At 50.6% G+C, this 22,276-nt stretch overlaps 1 protein-coding gene across 1 annotated transcript; it reads left to right on the top strand.

Annotated features, from left to right (window-relative positions):
* Nucleotides 1-350: 350 nt before the first annotated feature.
* PLEKHF2 (pleckstrin homology domain containing, family F (with FYVE domain) member 2) lies at nucleotides 351-1,331 on the top strand. Its single transcript, XM_010161268.1, has one exon. The coding sequence runs from the start codon at nucleotides 363-365 to the stop codon at nucleotides 1,110-1,112; it is 750 nt and encodes a 249-aa protein (XP_010159570.1). The 5' UTR covers nucleotides 351-362; the 3' UTR covers nucleotides 1,113-1,331.
* Nucleotides 1,332-22,276: the final 20,945 nt, after the last annotated feature.

Genomic DNA, 22,276 nt, shown 5'->3' with positions numbered 1-22,276 from the left:
AATAGGAGCATTAAACTGGGATGCAGTACCCTTACTAGAGGGGAAGCCGCCTAGGCTGTCGCCAGAGGCTCTCGAGCAGTGTTGTAGGCGCTGTCTGTGTGATAAAGATAGCTGTCAGCTGGATGGAACGTTTTTGCTATTGGGGAAAAAAAAAAAACCCTAATCGGTTGCTAAAAATTCTTAGGTGTTAATACTTATTTAAATGCAGCCCAGGGCGGTGCCTCTGAGCCAGTGGGGTTCTGTTAGGTATTTTAGGAAATGCGGGGTTGGTACCTTCCTTGGGGAAGGCTGCTGTTGAATCAGGCCTGTTCTAACAAGACGCTGCTTTTTTTTTCCTCCTAATTTTAGGATACTCGTGAAAGATGGTGGATCGCTTGGCGAACAGCGAGGCAAATACTAGAAGAATAAGTATAGTGGAAAACTGCTTTGGAGCAGCTGGACAACCTTTGACTATTCCTGGCCGTGTTCTGATCGGAGAGGGAGTTCTAACGAAGCTGTGCAGGAAGAAGCCCAAAGCGAGGCAGTTCTTTCTGTTCAATGACATTCTTGTTTATGGTAACATTGTCATCCAGAAGAAGAAATACAATAAACAGCACATAATCCCACTGGAAAACGTCACTATTGATTCCATCCAGGATGAGGGAGACTTACGGAATGGGTGGCTTATCAAGACGCCAACGAAATCTTTCGCGGTTTATGCTGCCACTGCTACAGAGAAGTCTGAGTGGATGAACCACATAAATAAATGTGTTTCTGATTTGCTTTCCAAAAGCGGGAAGACTCCTAGCAACGACCATGCAGCTGTCTGGGTACCGGACTCGGAAGCCACTGTGTGCATGCGCTGTCAGAAAGCAAAATTTACGCCCGTCAACCGTCGTCACCACTGTCGCAAGTGCGGCTTCGTCGTGTGCGGGCCTTGCTCCGAGAAGCGGTTTCTCCTCCCCAGCCAGTCGTCCAAGCCTGTGCGAATTTGCGACTTCTGCTATGATCTTCTTTCTAGCGGGGAGATGACTGCTTGTCAGTCAACTAGATCGGACTCCTACAGCCAGTCGCCCAAATCATCTCTAAATGATGTATCTGATGACGATGAAGATGAAGACAGTAGTGATTAAGCGCCAAACGTCTTTTTCCATGTGTTGCAATTTGTTTCAAACCATACGGAGCTGCTTTTGGGGAAATCTGTAGTGAAGTTCCTCAGAAAAATCCTGTTCTAGCCATAAAATAAGCCTGAATATCTTCAACTGCGATGTGCCTCAATCTATGAATTCTCTAGACAGTAGGTTTTTCACTCCTCTGCAGGGATAGACTGTTGCAAATGTCACCAGAATATTTCCCAACCTCTTATACTTGAGTTGTGTCTAGGTTAGGCTTTTGTGGAAGATTGGAGAGTAAAATGTACTTTCTTAATTTAACAACCCATACTTCCTAATGCTTCATATCGATACGTTGTTACATGGGTTATTTTCGGATATCTAATCCAAGATTGGGGGAGGAAAACTGTAAACATGCATGGAACAGTGATGTTTTGGTTAATCCCTTAGACCATCCTGTCTTTCTAACCACGGTAGAAGGTGAAACGTGACATTACTTACAAACTTAAATGTCACAAAACTTGGAAATTGTCTTGCTTTTCTGTTATTTATGACTTCCTATACCAAGCAGTGCCTTGTACCGATTGTGCTGATTCAGGAAGGAACAGGTCGATTCTGCGTCGCCTGTATTTGCCTGATGCTGGTATCTGAGAGATTGTTGGTGCTATTGAAAATAACTGCTGTGTTCAAAGTGGAGCTTTGCCAAGGTCAAAACTCTTCCACGCGGTGGGCGACGGAGGCCCAAATCGCTTGTCCTCACCTGTGCAGGCAGACCCGAAGGCTCCGCAGATTCCCGCAGGCTTCAGCCAGGCTCTCCTTCCAGGAGTTGCATTGCGGGTCGGGATCTTGAGATGGGAAGCTTCGGGTGGCTCTTCACAGGGATTTACACACTTTTCTTTTCAGAACAGTTTCTAAGTTTCAAATTTGGCAAATGTACACTGAAATTTTAGTTGGGTGATAAGCATTTGGATGTGGTAGCCTATATATTTTTTGGAAATCATTCCCAAAAACGACAGTAAATTGTTTCTTAAATTGGTGAGAGGGTGGGATTTTTTCCCCCCAGGAGTTTCATTGGCTTGTTTAAAAGTAACCTCATATTTTGAACAAAAAGCCTGCAAGTATCCTTATAAAATTGGCTTTCCTTTTTACACAGCTGACCTCAGGATAAATGTGAGATGCAAGTTACTTTGTTCTAAATGTATACCCAGGACCAAGAAAGATGTGTTTAAGAACTGTAGTGGTTTCAGTGCAGAAAATGTCTCTACCATAGTAGTCATTTTTACTCCTTATAAGTTCTTGAATACAGACATGTCATATTCCTATATAAATGTAAAAATTAGACTTGCAAAGATGTGTTAAACCCCCAAATGCTAAGTTTCTATATTTTTATAATCGTAGCGTCAATTTTGAAGCAGACAAACCTCTTTGGAATAGTTGTATGAGTATAGTCCCAACTGACTTGATAGAAAAGAGTTTTAACGTTGGGTGTTTTTGGTCTGTCTTTACGTGACAATTTCTGCACTGTTTTCCTCGGTTGGCAATAATTGGGTGAAATATTTATTGAATAAACAATCGATGCTGCATATTGCACTAGTCTCCCATTCTGTATACTATACATGGCAGTCATTTTTTTTTAAGATCTATAGACACACAACTTAGCAGAGCGCTTCAAAGCTGTAGCCCTCCGTGAGGTTTCTGGTAGCCGAAGATGCACGTAGCATCTTTAGGGGGAGGCACTCTGCGTTGGTAGTCTGCAATACGTGGCTTCAGGTGAAAACTGCATTAATATTTTTAGCTTGGGCAATTTCTAAAAATAAGGGTTTTCTAAAAAAAAAAAACCCCAAACAAAAAAGCACTGAAGAATATTTGATCTACTTTGAAATGTACATTAAAAAGGGGAAAATGCTTTCTGATGGAGTCTAGGGAGCAGGAGGACTCTGCTTAATTGCCAGATAAGCAATAAACAACTCTATATACTCAAAGAGTAAGTAGTTAGATACACTTACTCCTTGAAGGATGAACTTCAGTGAGGGAAAACGGGCTATTCTGAGAAGGCACTTTCAGTTAATAGTGCTGGCTTTTTGTACTTCTCTTACTCAATATTTATATTTCAGGAATGGAGACTTGTCAGCCTTGGTTTTTTTCTATGGAATCGAAGTACAAACCCCCTTTGTACATACCTTCTAATGACTAACAGTCCTCTTCTTCCTGATGCAACTGTTTCCTCTTTCTTAAGCTGTTAATATTTAACTTGTTCAAGAGTCCATCTCCTGGTGTACTTTTCCCTGTGTGTGTATGCTGTGCTTACTTCTCAGCACTTTTTCGAGGGTGGAAAGAGGGTTGCCAAGCGTCAGGTCACCTCCTGTATGTTCCAGAATGTTCTTGTACCTGCTTCAGACGTCTTTTTTATCTGTGAATGATACTTGCACTGATCCCTGAAGCTGTAACCAAACCAACGCGTCTGTGGGATTTTTCATCTGAGATTGATGTATGTGGTCCAAGCTTTTTGAGAAAGCATTAAAAAAAGTGTTTTATGGTAATACTCATCCCTCAGTGGTATTTGCTTAAAACGTCACACAACGGACTTGATGTCGACTTCTCTTGTACTTAAATTCCTGAAAGGGCTCGTTTTGTACTTTGTAATCTTGTTGTGTCAAATTATTTTATTTACAAATATACGGTGTAGCTTCAAGCCTATGTGTTTAATTTTCTTGAGCTGTGGGCCTTCAAGGGTGACACAATACTGAGTGGCTGTCTTTTTCATCTTGACAAGTATTGTAGCGGCAAGGTATTTCTCTGTCAGGAGGGACGACTAAACCGGGATTGTAAGAACAGGAGATTTAAGACTAAATTGGAAAATAAATGTAGTTACGGATTTAGAAGCAACTTGGGCATTTGAGTAACTGTTTGAATCAAGGATGACCCAAAATGTGTTGCAAAGTTTGGCTTTTGTTGAGCCAGTGTCAGCTGAGCCACTGAAGAAGCTGGAGGATGCCGGCGGCGCTGCTGGTCTTGGCTCTGGGCCCCGTCAAACCACGATGAGATGTCTCGCGGTGTCAGACTGGAGAGTACCTTAGTACCTTTCCCAGCTCTTCTACGCTCTTAAGAATTTAAAATAGGGATTAAATATGGCCAGTCTCTGTATATTCTATGTACTTTTTGTGTGTGTGCTAGACTTAAGCTGCTTGCTTCTGACAAGCTCCCCAAATGCAGTGGAACGCCAGCAGCAGCAGTGCCTGACGCCTCCTGTGAGGCTCTGCAGTCAGCTGCTGCTTTGTAGAAGGTGCTGTGTTTTAGAAATAAGTACTCATTTCCTTTAGCTGACTTCACATTTTGCACTCTCTTTACTGCTATTTCACAGTTTGCTGGAAATACTAAAGGGGAAGAAGTCTCTCTTCTGAAGGTTTTCATTGAAGCCTCCTCGTTTTAGCTTCTGCACCTAAGCGGCGGTTGTTAAGATAACTTACACTCTCTTCCTTTCAGGCTTGGTGCAGCTGAACTTCCTGTAGCTAATGAGTAATCTGTGAGGATCAAGCCTGGTACTCGGTTTAAAATGAACTTTAACAAAGTGGGCGAGTGGATGAATGAGCGTTGAGTCCGCAGCAGGGGGCTTAAGGTCTCTAACAGGCAGATTATGGAAATGACATGCAGAAACCTTGTGTTTATTTGGGTCTTTCCCCCCGGGGGATACGCTTGAGCTAATCTCTTAATGCCAATGAAACGGTGGTTATTGCAGTTGCTGGTTAATGTTTAAGTGGGAGCAGATTACGTATTATTGTAGGATTTGTATTTTCCTGTAGCTTCCCTGAACCGATGGAAGAGTGCCTGGTTCTGTGAGCAGGTTCAGCTGGACGAGTTGAGTACTGACTTCCCCCCCCTTCCCCCAAGGTAGCAAATTTATTGTAATAAATATTAGAAAGTCTCTTGGCTGGTTACTGCCTTTCGTTTGGTGAAATCTGAGCTCCGTGTTTGTGCCTGCAGCCGGTCTCTTGCCGGCGCTGGCTCCCGTGACACTGCTCTGTTCCTTTGCTGTGATCGAGGGGAGCGCGGCGACGATGGGTGTCACTGCTCAGCACAGACAGCTCCGCTGTACTGCGTGTGTCTGGAAATACCCTCAGACTCGGTCAGGAGTAAGAAACCTGAACCTCAGTCTTCAGAGATTTCACTGCTTTCTGAATTACTTTCTAATTGTCTGTGAAATACTACCTGTGCCCAGAGTGAAAACCAAAACAATTCAACTGCACGTTCAGAATAAAAACCAACAAGGTAAATTGAGTCAATTGACGGTGACGTGATTTGCTAAGGAGCAGGAGGCATTTTGGGGTCACTTCCAGGGCTGTGCCAGGAGAAGTGTGGCCAGCAGGTTGAGGGAGGGGATTCTGCCCCTGTACTCTGCTCTGGTGAGACCCCACCTGGAGTGCTGCATCCAGCTGTGGAGCCCTCAACATCAGAAGGATATAGACTGGTTGGAGCGAGTCCAGAGGAGGCCACGAAGATGCTCCGAGGGCTGGAGCACCTCTGCTATGGGGACAGGCTGAGAGAGTTGGGCTTGTTCAGCCTGGAGAAGAGAAGGCTCTGGGGAGACCTTATAGCGCCTTCCAGTACCTGAAGGGGCTACAAGGAAGCTCGGGGGGACTTTTTACAAGGGCCTGTAGTGACAGGACAAGGGGTTACGGGTTTAAATTGGAAGTGGGGAGGTTTAGATTGGATATCAGGAGAAAGTTCCTCATGGAGAGGGTGGTGAGGCACTGGAACAGGTTGCCCAGAGAAGCTGTGGATGCCCCATCCCTGGAAGTGTTCAAGGCCAGGCTGGATGAGGCTTTGAGCAACCTGGTCTAGTGGAAGGTGTCCCTGCCCATGGCAGGGGGGTTGGAGCTAGATGGTCTTTAAGGCCCCTTCCAACCCAAACCATTCTATGAGTCTATGAGCTGGGACACCTGCTTTTGTCTATATAAATCTATAGGGAGAGGCATTTCCTTCCTTTCCCACCTGACTTGCTTCATACTTACCTTCCGGAGTATTGCCCTGGAAGGTGAGATGAATAACCGAGGGCTAAGCCTGCCTCGCCTGCCTGGCAGGGATGATGTGAGCACTGTTGTGGCGTTACGATGGGTTGTGGGATGTGTATGCGTGTGCTGGGAAGTAGGAAGACAATGGCACTAACTGCTGCGCTGAGCCAACAAATGCTCTAACAAGTTGACGCTGTCTAGATGGAAAGACCTGGCCTCTCAGTCCATAGTGAGCGTACAAAGTGCTGGGGAGCTTGCTGCCAGGTGCAGGAGAGACCACCAGCTTTGGTGAGGGTGAGCTGCAGAGCGCCTGTAGTCTGCTCTGAAGCTGTTCTTCTGAAGCTAAAATTACTATTTATTAAAAAACAAAAAAAGGCAGACTGTAATGGTATTACTCATTGTGTGCATCTGACCTGACCTTTATTATATATAACTTGGCATTTCGCGTAGACGAGTCTTAAAGGTTGGAAGGACCAACCTGACTTTTAAACAAGAGAGTTGTATAACGTTTTTAAGAGCACTGAAGCAGTAGCATACGAGAGGAGGAACGCAGGAAAAAGCCTATTTTGAATACAGGTCGTCTTTGACTTTTAGTGATGGGTATAGATACTGTCACATGAGATCTCGAGGCAGAGGCAAGTTGGGCTACTTGCTTCTTAGTGTTTGTAGTGAACATCATGGAAAGGTTTTAGTATGTCCCTTAATGGAAGCTAAATGTGGTTAAGTCTAAGAAAAACTCTTCTTTTGGGGAATAAACCTATTTTATCTGTTGCAGGAACTATTTAATGCATCTCAGGCGCACTTCTGCTCATGCCTAAACCAAGGCGTGTGCTGTGTAGTGGACGCTGGTGGCTTCAGGCTTACAGGTGATGACAGCAGGTCTTGAGCAGCGGATGAGAACGGTGCTAACATGATCCCTGTCACCCCTTGTTCCAAGGGAGAGGAACAGTTTAGGAAGGGAAAGCCCATTCCTGATGGTGCTGGTCAGCACGTACAAATTAATGCTGACGAGTGTGGGATCCTTTGTGGTTGCAAGCGCCGGAGGCTCCTTTGGTGTAGTTTTGGAGCCAGGTAACTTCCCGCCACGCTGTCCCAAAACCACACATGGGGAAGGAACCATGTGTCATCCGAAACACCCCGTGCCTGTCCGTCCCGGAATGCGGTGCTAGTGCTGTTGGCTGCTCTACAGCAGCTCCCCAAAAAGGCCAGGGGCTCTTCTGCTGCCTGGCTGTGCCTCTGCAACCCCACCCTGAGCAGGCCGGGTAGGTCAGAGCTGGTGAGGGGGTGCGGGGAGCATCACCCTGGGGTACAGATGGGCTCAGGGGAAGCTTGCCGTTGGGTAGCAGAGCGAGTACAGAGGCTGCGATCCGCTCGTAACGGCAAGTGTCGGCATGTCTTGTGCGTGTCGCCGGGCTTGGATCGGGCAGGTGGGGCTCAGCAACACACACCTGGCACTGAAGCTGCTGCCTCAGAAGCTTGATCTGCAGTTTCTGTCTTGGGTCCAGTGCTCTTTGTGTGAAGAGGCTGTTTTGGTTGGGTCCGAAGAGCCGGGTATCCACCCGCTTGTGCAAGCGTCGGTGCCTGGTGTACAGCTGACGAGTGCCCCAGGCCAGCTTCTGCCCCTCCCGGTTTTGTAGCTGATGCTGTTCATTACAGCATGCAGTGGCAACCTAAGCAGGGTTAAAAGGCAGCTTGCTGGGCCGCAGAACGCGTATAACGCGGTTGCCTGCAGTAACAAGGGACCAGCAGTGCCACGCAAGGTCCTTTCTGCTTCTCTGTCCTGCGGGCTGTCGGAGCAGTGACGTGATGTCGGGACTGACCTGACTCCTGGGCTGTAGAAGGGTCTGTGAGCTGTTCTCTTGGTCTCGCTGTACTTGTGTAACTGTGAGGGGAAGGAAGACGGTGCCTGTCTGACTCCCGTGTGAAGTCACGGGATGGCTGAGGCTGGCAGGGTCTCTGGAGGTCGTGTGGTCCAACCCCTTGCCCAAGCAGACCACTTAGAGATGATTGCCCAGAACAGTGTCCAGGTGGCTTTTGAGTATTTCCAAGGAAGGAGGCTCTGTGACCTCCCTGAGCAACCTGTAGCAGTGCTTGGTTGCCCTCACACTAAGAAAAGTGTTTCCTGATGCTCAGAGGGAACCTCCTGTGTCTCGGTGTGTGCCCATGGCCTCTGGTCCTGTCACTGGGCACCACTGAAAGAACCTGGTTCCACTCTCTTTGCATGTTTTGGACACATGAGTAAGGACCCCCTGAGCTGTCTCTTCTCCAGGCTAAACAGTCCCAGCCCTCTCCACTTTTCCTTGTAGGAGAGATGCTCCAGTCCCTTAATTGTCCTTCATTGGACTCTCTCCAGTATGTCCATCTCTCTTGGACTGGGGAGCCCAGAACTGGGCCAAGCACTCCCTGGGTGGCCTCTCATGCAGCTGGGGTTACTGAGGGCTGCCTTTGCTGTAAGGGCCAATTTCTGCCTCGTGTGAGTTGGGTCAGAAAGTGCTGATTTATGTCTATAAACTTTGGGTAACTTGATTCTTTATTTCAGTTTTGTTCATCCCCCCTGTGTTGTTGTGTCCCCCCTACGCCTCCCCCCCAAAAAAAAAAAAAGAGAAAGCTTAAATTGGTATGGTTTTTGAAAAATGGAGAAAGATTCTAAAAGTTGCTGGTATTCTCTTTATTTATACCCATTTTTTTTTTTTCACACAAGGATGTTTCCCTCCCCCTGTTCCCATCCCGTTGCTCCACCATGCGTTCTCACCCATCCCGTGTTTCTAGGTGGGAGAACCTCTCTAAAACACTCTTCTGTTTTTAGCAGACGTGCTGACGTGGGTTCGAGCTGGCCGTGCCAGCACCGTGCGATGATTTGACTCACTCCAGCCTGGAGTTCGTGTGCCAAACCTTCCGGCGTAGCCTGCCGCGTCTGGGGTGGCGGCATTGTTTGGGGGGGCGGGGTCCTGGCTGACACGTGGCCCCCCACGCGTTGTGCCCCACCTGTGGCCTGTGACTCGAACGACACGGCTGTGGGTGTTAGTACCGTGACAGCTTACGGCAGTGGGAAGAGGGCTTTCCTCACCTGAAGGTGCTTGTCCTTAATGCCCAAAGCAGTTGGCAGGCAGTGGGATACTCTGCCTGGCGTGGTAACCGTAACCCTCCCGGCTGCCACGCTTCCGGCCAGCCAGAAGCTGGAGGGAGGACGTGGTGCTCTGAGCAAGGAACCACCGAGCAAGCCGGGATGGGCATTTGCTTTGGCGCTAAATCGCTCCGTGAAGTGTGTCCTGGTGCCGGTGTCGCTCGGGGTGTGGGCAGGGAGGCCGGTGTGCAGCGGCGGGAGCAGCGACCCATCTTTCTCCCGCTGGGCTGTAACGTCTCTGGGAGGCAACACCCCGGCTGTCATGGAAAGGGCCCTGCATCCCTGCTGAGATAAGGGCTCCTGTGTTGTTTTGCTTCGTATAACTGCCGAGACCTGCCGTCCCTAACGAGTTTGGAAGAAAAAAGGGCAGATAAAGGGGAGATGAGTCACAGAGAAATAACTGGTTCAGGGCAACGCGAGAGAGGCCCACGGCAGTGTTTGGAGCCATTTGTGTGCTCCTTTTCTCCTGGCTTCCTCTCTCCACCGTGTGCAGTTTTCTCCTTTCGTTGATCAGGCGACCAGGCCCAACCTCCCCTTTCTCCCAGAAGCAGCACCCTCGGCTGTCTCAGGGGGAGGGAGGATGGTGGCAGGGATCTGGGTGCAAATCCACTCCCCTGTACCACGCTTGTGCACCAGGAGCACCCTCAATGCTGCTGTGGCTCCAGGAAAGTTGCACCAGGCTCCTCTTCGCGTTAGTCCCACGCTGCGCAGGGCCCGTGTCCCATCCAACGGGGCTATCGGGATGTCACGAGCTGCGTTTCATGGGTATTGGGATGTGGGGAGACGGCAGCCCGTGTACAGGTTACAGCAAACTCCTGTTAGTGGCTGAGAAACCAGGGCTGTCTTTAAGCATGGAGGAGTTAAAGCAGAATTACACGCATGTTTTGCATGTAATGGCACGGGTTTAGCTGAGCCAAGGTTAAATAGCAAAGTAATGCTGTGGATGGGCTTTCCCTCTGGTAATTTGTGCAGCTGCTGCCGCTGGGACTTGCAGGGGGGGGAAGAGAGGGGTTTCCCAGGCTGTGCCTGCCCTTTCTGTGCTGGCTGCTTGCAGCCGGCAGAGATTTTTTGGCAGGTGGGCGTAAGGTGCGGATTATGCCCTGCAAAGCTCTGAAGGGTCTAAATGCCCGCTGCTTCAAAGCCCACCTGCCCCCAGACGCCATCTTGGTGGTGCAGACGCCTGCTCGGCCATGGCCTTGGCCTTGGCCTGTGCTCAGCCTGTTCACAGGGACGTGACTGGGCTCAAGTGGAGCCTTCAAGGAAGCGCTCCGGTGCCTTCAAGGGACCCTTGAAGTGCCCTGCTCGACACAGATCCATCCATCCTATGACAGGCCCCACTGATCTCCCATTCCCCTCACACACGCTGCTCTACGGCCATTTTGTGTCTTCTTGTGCCGAGGTGCGGGGCTGTGCCATGCCTCCCCCGCGACACACTCTGCTGAGGCGAAGGCATGAAATCCCTCGCGGCTGCAAGAGAGGGCAGCTCTCCCAACCCAGGGCACAACGGCAGCTAAGGGCACGCTTGCATCTGGTGTGAAATGGAGGCTGCCTCACAGAGGGGGCCTGCGAAAGAAAACTGGCTGCCCGCTCCCTAGCATACTGTGGTGGAGAGCAGGGAAGGTACGGAGGGGAAGGGAAAGGCAGCTAGTTTCTGCTGTTCACCTATAAACTGAGGGCAAGGAGGAAAACTTCAGTTTTTAGCTTGCTGCCAGCTTCTTTTTTCAACACAATTCTGAACAGAAATAAGTCAAAACCCTTTAAGGGAATCCTTATCCTTGTGGGTCCAACAGCAAACCTAGCAGTGCAACTAATACACAGTTTACTTGAAACCCATGAATATAAGCTCCCACATGGATAAAAACCTTGGAGGTGAGTGACTGTCCGTTGTTACTTGTCCTGTGGGGAAATTGTTCAGCACCCAATGCTACAAGAGCGAACGCTGAGCTGTTAGGGACACCAGAACGAGAGGTGGTGGGACAGTCGTGGCCATCACGAATGCTTGGTGAGCAGCCAAAGCTGTGCTTAGGCAGTATGGGGTTAATTTTAGAATCACAGAATGGGTTGGGTTGGAAAAGACCTTAAAGACCATCTAGTTCCAACCCCCCTGCCATGGGCAGGGACACCTTCCACTAGACCAGGTTGCTCAAAGCCTCATCCAGCCTGGCCTTGAACACTTCCAGGGATGGGGCATCCACAGCTTCTCTGGGCAACCTGTTCCAGTGCCTCATCACCCTCTCCGGGAAGAACTTCTTCCTGATATCCAATCTAAACCTCCCCACTTTCAATTTAAACCCGTTACCCCTTGTCCTGTCACTACAGGCCCTTGTAAAAAGTCCCCCCCAGCTTCCCTGTAGCCCCTTCAGGTACTGGAAGGTGCTATAAGGTCTCCCCGGAGCCTTCCCTTCTCCAGGCTGAACCAGCCCAACTCTCTCAGCCTGTCCCCATAGCAGAGGTGCTCCAGCCCTCGGAGCATCTTCATGGCCTCCTCTGGACTCGCTCCAACCGGTCAATATCTTTCTTATGTTAGGTTTTGCCTCTGTCTCTCAAATTTCAGCTCTTCACCAGTGAGAAGCTTTAAGACCTTTGTTCCCATCTTAGATTTGCTGCTTGCAACAAAGCTCTGCTCTCAATCGGCCCAAACACATGCTGTTCAGAGATCCAGTTTGCTAGCTCTTATGAATAAAGGTTTCCTGACCTTGGTGAGAGGGACTGTAAAGTAACTTGCTAGCAGTCCCAGAGCACTCTGCAGCATGTGCCGGGTATCGTTCTTCTTGGGCTGGGGACACCAATGAAGCTGTGACTTGTTGAAGATCTGGCCGAGGCTGGGTACAAACTCTCGCTGCCTTTTCCCATGTGGATGTTTTACATGAGGGACGGTGTCTCTCCCAGTGACCCCAGCAATGGGGGAGGGAGAGATTACCCCCCTTCCCAAGAGCCTTGCTCTGCAGAAGGTGCTCCCAGGAAGCCCCCGTGGTTTGCAGAAATGGGTGGACATCAGCTCTGGCTGGTTCTCCCGGGGCTGCCATCGGCTTTTGCAGGATCCAGAACCAGGAGAGAGGATGTGCATCACATTCCATCTTTCTTCTCTCTGTTTTGAGCCTGTGCTTCCTAGCTGCGGTCTCTCTAGAGTTTTTCTTTAGTCTCAGTCTGAATGTGGCCTTACCACTGGGTGGGGAAGGACACAGGAGTCGGCACCCACCTCCTCTCCTGGCTGGAGACAGCTCAGGCAGCCCGTGCCAGTATGCCAGTGCACTGGGTCAGAGGACAGGGCTGAAGAGCAAGTGCGGGAGCGGACCCCGGCTTCGGCAGGCATCCGGCTCTTTGCCGTCACGTCAGCACGGTAAGCTGCGGCGCGGCTGCCTCGCCTGCGCTCTGTGAGGTACAACACTGGCAGTTGCTTCTTTATCTGATGAGCTGAGGGAAGCGCTAAGCGAGCAGTCTTTTCCCCTGCAGGCTGCGTGTGTGGGTTTTTGTTTTTAAAAGGGAAAGAAGAAAGATTTGGAGATATTTGGTCTGCAATCTAGCTCTGAGCTGGTCGAATATTTACTTTGTTGTATGCGTGTTTAGTTATTAAAAGCCTTATCGTGGAAGGAAATCAGGCAGGAGGCTCACGATCCAAACCGAGTAGGCACCTGGACGCGGAGAACATCACAGGGAGACCATGCTGCACGCAGAGGAACCTGCTCGTCACCATAACCGCGCTTACACCACACTTTCCGTGGCGCAAAGGGCATCTGCTGATCGTCGAGCAGAGTCACTGTATCCTCTGAGTCTCTTCTGCATCGAACTCCTCAGCCCTCCCTGGTACCCGTGGGGCTGACATGTGGTGCCAGAGCCGCTGTTGGCAACAGGAAGCTGTCGCCACGTACGTCTGGAGAGATGTTGCGCGTGTTTCTGACACACTATAGCTGCCCGTAGCAAGAGTTTTACAGCAGCGCTGTGAACAGACAGCTGGTCAGCCAGGAGGGGTAGGTTTTGGGGGCACATTCTGTGGCAGGATTCCCTGATGCCTGCCACCAGCCACCTTCGTTTATCAGCCTGTCCTGACATAAGGGTGATGACAAGATCCTTGTTCGCTATCTCCATCTTCACAAGACTACCGCAGCCTTCAAGGCTTCTTCCTTTTTTCTTTTTTTCCTTATCAATTTATGTTAAAATATGGTGTGTGTTCAAGCATTGTTTGGGCATGTGCTGGCGCAGTGGAACACAGAAAGCTTGCTTTCCTCAGGAGACCTGGCTAAAACCGGAGCATCGAAACGCAAACTGGATGAGAAACCAAGAATGAGAAGGACCCTTGGAGAAGACAAGAGTTTGGCTGGAGGCATACGGAGACGCCCAGCCCTGGAGACCAGGTGACACGGCTGGTCATTGATTTCCTTCCTGACCAGGTTTTGCCCCTCTCACTCTTTGCTGGCGTTTCCCTTGGGTTGGTAACACCGCGCAGCTTTTCCCTTCAGCGGGGAAGTCAGGACGGTTCGTTTGCTCCGGCAGCGAGGGAGAGGTCTCGCTGGCTATTAGCATCGCAGCCGGTGATGAAAGCGGTGCAGCCGGCTCTTGATATATTTGGTGTTTTTTCTAAGGCTTCACCTCCCCGGAGTAACATGAAGTACATCAGTATGTCAGGTTTTATTATGCAGTAAGTGGTTTGGGAGGAAAACTGAAACAGAACCCCAAAGGCTCCTAGTCTGAAGGAGAAATTACCTGCTACCCTGCTCCTGCTATTTATCTTCTCTTTTGTTTGGCAGCTTTGGTATCTTTCCTGGTTAAGCCACAGTGTAGCTGACGGCTGTGAAGCCCTTTCCAACACCTGCTCCTGCCGTCTCAGGTACATCTCCATTTTTCTTGCCTCTGGTTCTCCTCCCTGGGTGAATCGCTTGCCCTTGGCCTCCGTGGGAAATGGCGTAATGGCCTAAAAGTACAAACCCTTTAAGCAAGGCAGCCCCTTTTTCTTGCTTAATAATTTAGGAGTATCTTTCATTGCCGAAGCTCCTGCAGTGGAGGGCGAGGGCTGGCCTGGGTAAACCCAGCCTCGCCCTTTCGGGTGGTCACTGGCGGTGAGATCGCTGCTGGAGGTGCTGCATAGACTCCTGCCAAGGTCCAGAAAGTTTCTTTGACTACTGCCTGCTAGGATGTGGGCAGGGAAGAGCTCCTGAGCCTGCGAGGTCGGAGTTACAGGGTGGACACGTAAGGCCATCGTCTGCACTGATGAGTGTCAGCTGCCACGTTTAGAGGTGATGTTTTTCCCTGCAATGCTGCAGAAAGGGAGAGGAGGACAGCAAGGGGAGGGGCTACAAAGGCAAAAAAATAAGGGAGAGAAAGGCCTGGAAGTGAGATAAGAAAGAGGAAGGGAAGATGCGTTAGAGAACAAGAAGGTAAAATGGGTTAAAACCAAAAAAGAACCAGGATTTGAGACATGGTCAGGCTGGTCTGGGATGACTCTTGTCCTGCTGGACATTTCTCTTGGTGGTATGGTCTCACCCCAGGCAGGAGGAAACAAAGCTGTGGTTTTGTAGAAAGTGATAATGTAAAAATTAGTAATAATTTTATAATAAAAAACGCTGACTGAGTGGGCAGCTGGAGTGGCTCCACTAAGTAGCACTTATTTTCATCTCTCTAATGCAGTCGAGGGCCTGGTGCTCCTCTGGGGGTGGTGCTGATGCAGTCCCTGCCCGGTCCCTGCCCAGTCCCTGCCAAGACCAGCGCTGCTGCTCTCTGCTCCGGCTGCAGGTGCTTGGGTGCAGCATGGGGTCCCTGATGCCATAGATCTGAGGGCTGGCTCCTGTGAACCCCTGTCCCTCTTTGGTGTTTGTGTCTCTGCTTCAAGCAGCCCTTTTCCCTTTGAACAGCTTAAAACCCACTTGAACACCTTGAACAGAAACAGACATTTTCTGGGATCTTGATTTTTCTGTTTCAAAAGCAGGAAGAACGTGTACTTTTCAGCCCTTCTTGTAACGGGGTGGGCAGCTGGCCACTCAGATGTGGCTCCCTGCACCCTACGTCACCCCAGTGGGAACCCCCTCGCTGAGACGCTGCTTTTTACCCTTCGTCATGTATGACTTTGGGGTGTGTGCCAGCGTCTGGCCATCCTTGGGCCAGGAGCTGCCTCTCACGAGTGGCCCTTTGCTGGTTGGGGTGATGAGCACAGGGAGTTGGCTGGGCGATGTGGTTGCTGTGGGCATGGAATTACTGATGGGCATGGAATTACTGATGGCCACAGCCCAAGGCCAGGGAGAAGAGGGTGCTGGAGAGGCGAGCAAATGCTGCCTGCCTCTTGGAGGGGCGCAGGACTGCCTTTGTGCCGTTACCTGCAGGGATAAAAGTGCCAATTAGTCGTTTGGCCAAGTGACATACCTGCTGCAGAAACTTGGCTTTACAGAAGAGGTCGTAGGGGTGAGGTCTCTGCAGAGTTTACCGCAGAAAATCAGGATAATGTGGTAGAAAATGCACAAAGATTTTTGTTTCTGTAGCCTTTCAGACTACAAAATGTCCCTTCTCTCCCCTCAGCATAGGGCCAGCCCTAGCCTTGCTCTGTGCTGCTAACAGGGAAAATTGGACTTTAGATGAGACCCACGTCTGAGAAAGAGTATAATTAATTATACTAATAATGCACAGGTATAATTAACGTGAAATTAGCTGCATCTTGGAGAAAGAATCCGTCTCCATTAGTGTGTGATAAACCATCCCCACCCACTTTAAAACATACTGGTCATGTTTGTGGTTTGCTTTTGCCTTTTCTTTAACAATAAAAACATGTTTTCTGATGGTGTGGCGAAGCATGTAGGGAATCATGTTTGCCAGGTTTTGTGTAGGGGGCTATCAAGCAAAATAACTGCTTGAGGCCATGGAGCCACTGTCCTTTTATGAGGCAAAGCCACATGTGTGTTGTAATGCCCCAGCAATCCTCTGCCTGGTTGCAGTCTTCCCCGAAGTCTCAAGGAGTACTGAGTGAGTAAAACCAGCCTGGATCCAAAAAGGAACACCTTCTTCCACCATGCATCTTCCAAAATGCTGGAGAGCGAAGAACCAGCACTGCTGCGAACAGCAGTTGGCACCCATGAGACTGTTCCTGCTGGGAAGGAGAGCCAGACCTATTCCAAGGACCTTGTGATGCCTCCTGCTCTCAGCTGAACTGCTTTTCCCCCAGCCTGGCAGCTCGATAGCAAGGCATGAAGTGCATTCGGCTGCTGTGAGAGGAGGCATGGGATAGGGATGCTCCAACACCTCGGGGGACAAGGGATGGTGCTGCTGTCCTGTGACACAGGCAGGCCCACAGCAAACCCGCTCGAGCTTTCCATGTTGTTACACCAGGGTATCGCTGGCTCCGGGGCCACCGCTGATCAGGTCTTGCTATGGGGACCACCAAACCCAAGCCTCTTTCTTTTCCTATTAACTAGTAGCTATTATTAGCTGATGGTTTTAGCAGAAGCTTATCATCTTTAGCTGTAAGGAGGGACTTGGCAAGCTCTTCTGCATCCCCTCGGGGTGCGTGCCCTCTGTCCTCACCCGCACCAGGACAAACCCTTTCAAATTACAAGGCCTCATTGATGAGCAAATCCCCTTACAGTCCCACTAAGCTCGGTTGCCGGGTGACCACGTTACCTTCCAGCATTTGGGATGGAAATCTCAGCCCTGGCTCCCTCTCCCAGCCTTGCCATTTCCCTGGGTGGCAAGGCATGCCCGCTCATCTGACATCCCGGTGTCATGAGGCAGCAGAGCCCGTGCAGCCTTCATACGCAGGTTTTAATTCAATTCCTGCCTTGCTGAGGTGGGTAAAGGCAGAGCCCAACCATCTGTGTGGACCTGGGGATCCTGCCAACTTCTTGCAGCCCTTTTCCCTCGCCTCCTCATTTTGTCATTGACTCCTGGGGCTGGGTTGGAGCCCACAGGTCTGATCTCAGCGGGAACCCCAGGAGCGTGGGCGCTGTGTAACCTGAAACGTCAGGACGCACAATACATAAGCAAGGTCAGGGTATCGTTTGGCCTCCTAAGCCTGCACTGAGTTTTAGGGCTATTGAATGCACCTGAGCTGCACAGCATGAAGTGTAACCCATGGGTAGATGTTTTCTACGGCTGGTTTTCCCTTGATGAAACAGTTTGTGGTGGTTGGAGGTGCATCTTTACCCACCTGGCCTATTTATAAAGTGTCGTCTCTCCATCCGGAAGCACGTGCCAAGAGAAGCAGATGTCCATGGCTCCTGTGCCGGGAAGGAGGCTGCAGTGAAAGGGACACCTGGTAGGGCAGCAGTAAACCACCGTTTATGAGCTGCTATGAAAACAGGTTCTCCGCTCTGAATCCCAGCCACATTACAAGCAGCATGATGAATTAGTACCGGTTAACGCGCTCGTCATAACTACTTCAAGGGAAATTACTAGGCATCACAGTTCATTTAAATATTCATTTATTTTAACTTGCTGCACGCGGTTAGACAGGAAGGGACGCAGGGAGTAAACAGTGATTAGCGCTAATTGGCATGGCGTGTGCTTCATGGAGCTCGCGTTCAGCCAGACCTACAAACGCAGGGGATGCTGTTGGATGCCAGGGAAGATCCCGTGGTCTCTGCACGAAGGCAGGTTTAAAGATGGTGGCCATCCAGCAGGCACATGTGACACGGGGGGCCGGACGAGAGCTGGAGCCCGGGTGGTTTCACGGTGCCAGGGGGCCAGCCCACGCCACCCTTCTCTAGGCATTTCGGGGTGAGGAGCTGCATGGCACTGGTGCCAGCTCCAGGTCCCAGTCCTGTCCCCACAGGGCACAGAGACGGTGCTGAGCCCCAGGCGGGCACTGCCTGGTGTTGCGGGCGGGAGGGCTGGGCTAGGGTGCAGTTGGCCTCCCTCGAGCTTGCGGTTCCCCTGCAGCTGCATGGCAAAGGCCTATTGTAACTCTTCGGGCTTTCGTGGTGCTTACAGAAAACTGGGCTACGAAACTCACGGCATGGGGAGCAGCATCTGGCTGCACCCTCCTGCCCCTCACTGGCATCTCCTGCCCCTTCCCAAAGGTGTTTCTCCAGTGAGGAAAATAAGGTCCACAGGGATGCTCGGGCCTCTCTGGACCGAACTCACATGTGTCGAAGGCACATCTCATTCCTCACTTGACTCCAAACATGCAGACTTTCCTCCCCAGCCTTACCCCCTCCAGGTCACATTAGCAGAAGGAAAACCGATTCCACAGCTGTCGGAGAGCAGCCCCCCCATGGCAACTCCGCTGTGCAGATGCTTCCTCCGAGCGGGCCGAAGCGTCTCTCTCAACACTTACACCAGCGATGCCCCACGCCGGCAAAGGGCACGGGGCTCGGGGCTCGGTGGGGCTGAAGGGCAGGTCCTGCAGGCTCAGAGGGACATCCCTTGTTCGCCAGGTCTTTATGACCCAGCAAATGGGACTCTGAATACAGCGCCTCGCCCTCCCCTTGCGCCCGCCAGTGAACGCCAAGCGCCCGTGGCACACGTAAGCCGCGGCAGAAGCTGTGGTCGCCAGATGCTTCGGGAGGCTGAAACCACAGAAAACGCGGCTTTTGGAAAGGCTTTTTGAGAGGAAACCAAAGGAATGGTTGTTTTTCTTTTGCTGCAGCTGCTTTCCTGATGGAAAGAAGCAGTGCTCGTGCCTTGGAGCGGATCGGAGCTGCTGAAGCATCAAGGAGCGGCACAGTCGGTACCTGTGAGGTTAAACTTGCTTCAAAACCACTTTAAAGCACGTGGGTTTGGGTAAAGATGTGGGTCTCGCTCCTGCAGTGTGTGAAGGGGGGGGCTGCCAAGCTGGGGGCTCCCGCGGAGGCAAGGGAGTGACATCCGGAAGCCGTGGGACATGCAAACAGCCTGGATGTTTGCTCAGGTGTCTCGTGCTAGACTTGCTGCTCTGAAAGAGGCATTGATGAGCATCCCCAGCCAGGAGCGGCGCCCAGCCCAGCCTAGCAGGTGGTTGTCCCCAGTTCCGTGGCACCTCGTCCCGGGGTGGTTTTGGTCCATCCGGCAGGCAGCAGCTGCCGGAGAAGGGCACATCAGGCCCCACCGCCCCGGCTGCCATTACACCCACCTGCCTGGTGGGTCCCTGTGGGACTAGAGTGTGTTTTTCAGCAGTCTGGTGTTTCAGAACAGAGCTTAAGTTTTGAGTAAATAAATTCCCCCCAATGAAAATGGTGTTACACAGGCGAGGGTGTTGCCTGCTGCTCCTGGTGTTTGGCGGTGCTGTGGCCTTCCTGGCTGAGACACACCTGGGGTTTAAAGGTCTAGGCTCTGGCTTTTATTTTCTCTTTTATTGGGATACCTCACTGTTTTGATCATCTCACATTTTTCATTAACCCATTTTTTCGCTTGTAGCAGGAGGGATGGGATCTCCATGCAGCGTAGTGCACCGCAGTCATGAACAAAGATCCATAGCTTCTTAGGGGTTTTGGCTTTTATCATTCCTGCATCCAGTGCAGGAGCTTTTCTTCTGCAAGCTGTGTATTCCCAGTAGGAATCAGAAATAGCTCAAACCTGTACATAAATCATCCAACGTTTCCAGAGCTGCCGCAGTGTCAACATCTAAACAAGCGGTGGTGGGCAGAGCATCCCACTGGCCAAACATCCTGCTGTCCCAGGGAGGAGAAAAGGCCAAGGGGAGCGCTTAGCTGGCACCGATCATAGGGAGCAAAATCGCATCCTCCCTACTTTGTTAGCAAGGAAAACAAATTTCTGCAAATTTAAAATTGCCATGTTTAAAAGTAACCTTTTTTACCCTGTTTGGTGGGATGGAAAGAGCTTGTGCATCGCCCTTCTGCAGCTCCGCAAGCAACAGCTGGAGGTAGCTGAAACCTCTGGATGGCTGGTGGATGGAGGGATGCCCCTCTGGACTTGTGCAATGCCTGGCAGAGCTGAACCCTGTGTGTGCTGGGGTAATGCCCTCCGCTCGCAGTGTGTCTCCAGCTGACGGCGTGAGGGAAGGCAGCTCCGAGGCAGACTTTGCAAATAGGTGCTGAATTTTACTTCCTTTCCCTTCCTGTAACTCAGTTCTTTCAGGGAGCTGGGAAAGAGCAGCTACGCTATCAGTGGCTAACACCTCTTCCCAGTTTCTGATAGCCGCTGGGATAGAAATACCCATCTAACGCAGGAAGAAACAGCACATGGGATACAAGCAAGTCCTCGTCTCTTCTCCCTCCTGAGTGAGGGCAGGATAGTCCTTCAGATGGTGCACGATGCCTTAAACAAACGTTAAAGAACTGCAGGAATAGGTGAGCTCCTTGCCCAGACACTCTATTTTAGGAGATATCCGAACACCAGTTTGAGAAAAGGACATACACATACACAAACACCCCAAATTTTCTCCAGCTTGATTTTTTCCCTCCATATTTCCCATATTCCTTAGCTACATTTAATCTCTAACTGATGTATCTGGGAGCCATGGTTGTTAAACAGGTACTTAAACACCACTAATTTACTAGGTAAGACAATGAAATTCTACTTGATTATTTATGCTACTTTCTTGCCTCTGCAAAAACAGCTCCTAAAAACCCTGTCAAACTGAAAAAGTTGTGAGGATGTGGTAAGAAAACAGACATTTTGGTGGGCAGAAGTTATCTATAATGTATCTCTATTTACTCCTAAAGATTAAAAACTGTAAGAGGAACAGCTCTGCTGGGAGTGGTTCTGCCAGTCTGGGACCCAGTCAGAGGCGCAATATGATTTCTATAATTTGAAAACGTAGCTTAAAGAATGAAAAAGGGTGAAACCCCAGTAAGACTTTCTCCTCCCCACCATGTGTCACCACCCCAGAATTTCCCTTAGAGGGGTTCAGAGGAGTACACTTCCACACAGCAATAATTCTACAAAACAACCAGTGCATTTTAGCATGGATGCAGACTGCAAACCCTTCAGCCCCCATGTTTTGTACTGTAGCTGTGGGAAGTACTGAACAAGAAATCACACCCCAAAGTCTCCCACAAAGGCCCTGCTTGGTTCAGCTTGCCACCAGCCAGCAAGGCTGAGGGCTCCCCGCAATGCCAAACCTCAGTGGTGCGGGGACACGCCTGCAGTCCTGCGTGCAGGGGCGCGTCTGTTGGCAGGGGATGGTGGGAATCACAGAATGGTTTGGGTTGGAAGGGACCTTAAAGACCACCTAGTTCCAACCCCCCTGCCATGGGCAGGGACACCTTCCACTAGACCAGGTTGCTCAAAGCCTCATCCAGCCTGGCCTTGAACACTTCCAGGGATGGGGCATCCACAGCTTCTCTGGGCAACCTGTTCCAGTGCCTCACCACCCTCTCCATGAAGCATTTCTTCCTGATATCTAATCTAACCCTCCCCACTTTCAATTTAAACCCATTACCCCTTGTCCTGTCACTACAGGCCCTTGTAAAAAGTCCCCCCCAGCTTCCTCGTAGCCCCTTCAGGTACTGGAAAGTGCTATACGGTCTCCCCAGAGCCTTCTCTTCTCCAGGGAAGGGCAGTGCCATGGAGTGCCCTGTGTGTGCTGGGGCATGGTCACCCGAGAGTGAGGACCAGGCTTGCAGCTCTGGAAATCACAGCAGGCCTAAGCGGGCTTAGCAGAACTGAGGCGGTGAGCGGCGGTGATTTTTTTTGTTTCAAAGCACCCAGCATTGGGGAAAACCACCATCAGGGTGGGATCCCACTTTGCAGCGGTTTGGTCTCCTTCGACTGTCCGGCCAAGGCACCTCTGCCCTGTGCTGCTGTATGAGCTGGCCAGGTCACTCCCCAGGCACCATCGTCCGAGGGAGCCGGGTGGGGTTTTATCCCCAGGCTTCAGCTACACATACATTTAACTAACTAAAGGAGCCAATGGGTTTTTTTATCTTTTAAAATTTGTCATTTGCCCAGATACTTTCCAGTGCTCGCCCCAGAGGAATCCAAACCTGTTGCCAAACTGCTGTTCTCAGTTATTCTGTGCGACCTGTCCGAAGGTGGAGGAAGCGCACGCTGAAAACCACTGGAGCAAGTGACGGTGGGGGGCAGGTAGGAAAAACACCTGGTTAAAATGCAAGCAGGAGGACGTGCACAGCATTTTGCAATAGCTTCAATTAGTTTAATTGTTTACGTTAACGCAATTATACCTTTAGATAAGC

The sequence above is a fragment of the Eurypyga helias genome, unplaced genomic scaffold, assembly GCF_000690775.1.
Source record: "Eurypyga helias isolate BGI_N326 unplaced genomic scaffold, ASM69077v1 scaffold29601, whole genome shotgun sequence".
Lineage (NCBI taxonomy): Eukaryota > Metazoa > Chordata > Aves > Eurypygiformes > Eurypygidae > Eurypyga > Eurypyga helias.
Note: the sequence above shows the minus strand (reverse complement) of the source record. Positions and strands in the feature narration are given on the sequence as shown.

Excerpts from the sequence above, each read along its gene's own strand:
- PLEKHF2 (XM_010161268.1), top strand. The coding sequence starts at position 363 with ATGGTGGATCGCTTGGCGAACAGCGAGGCAAATACTAGAAGAATAAGT.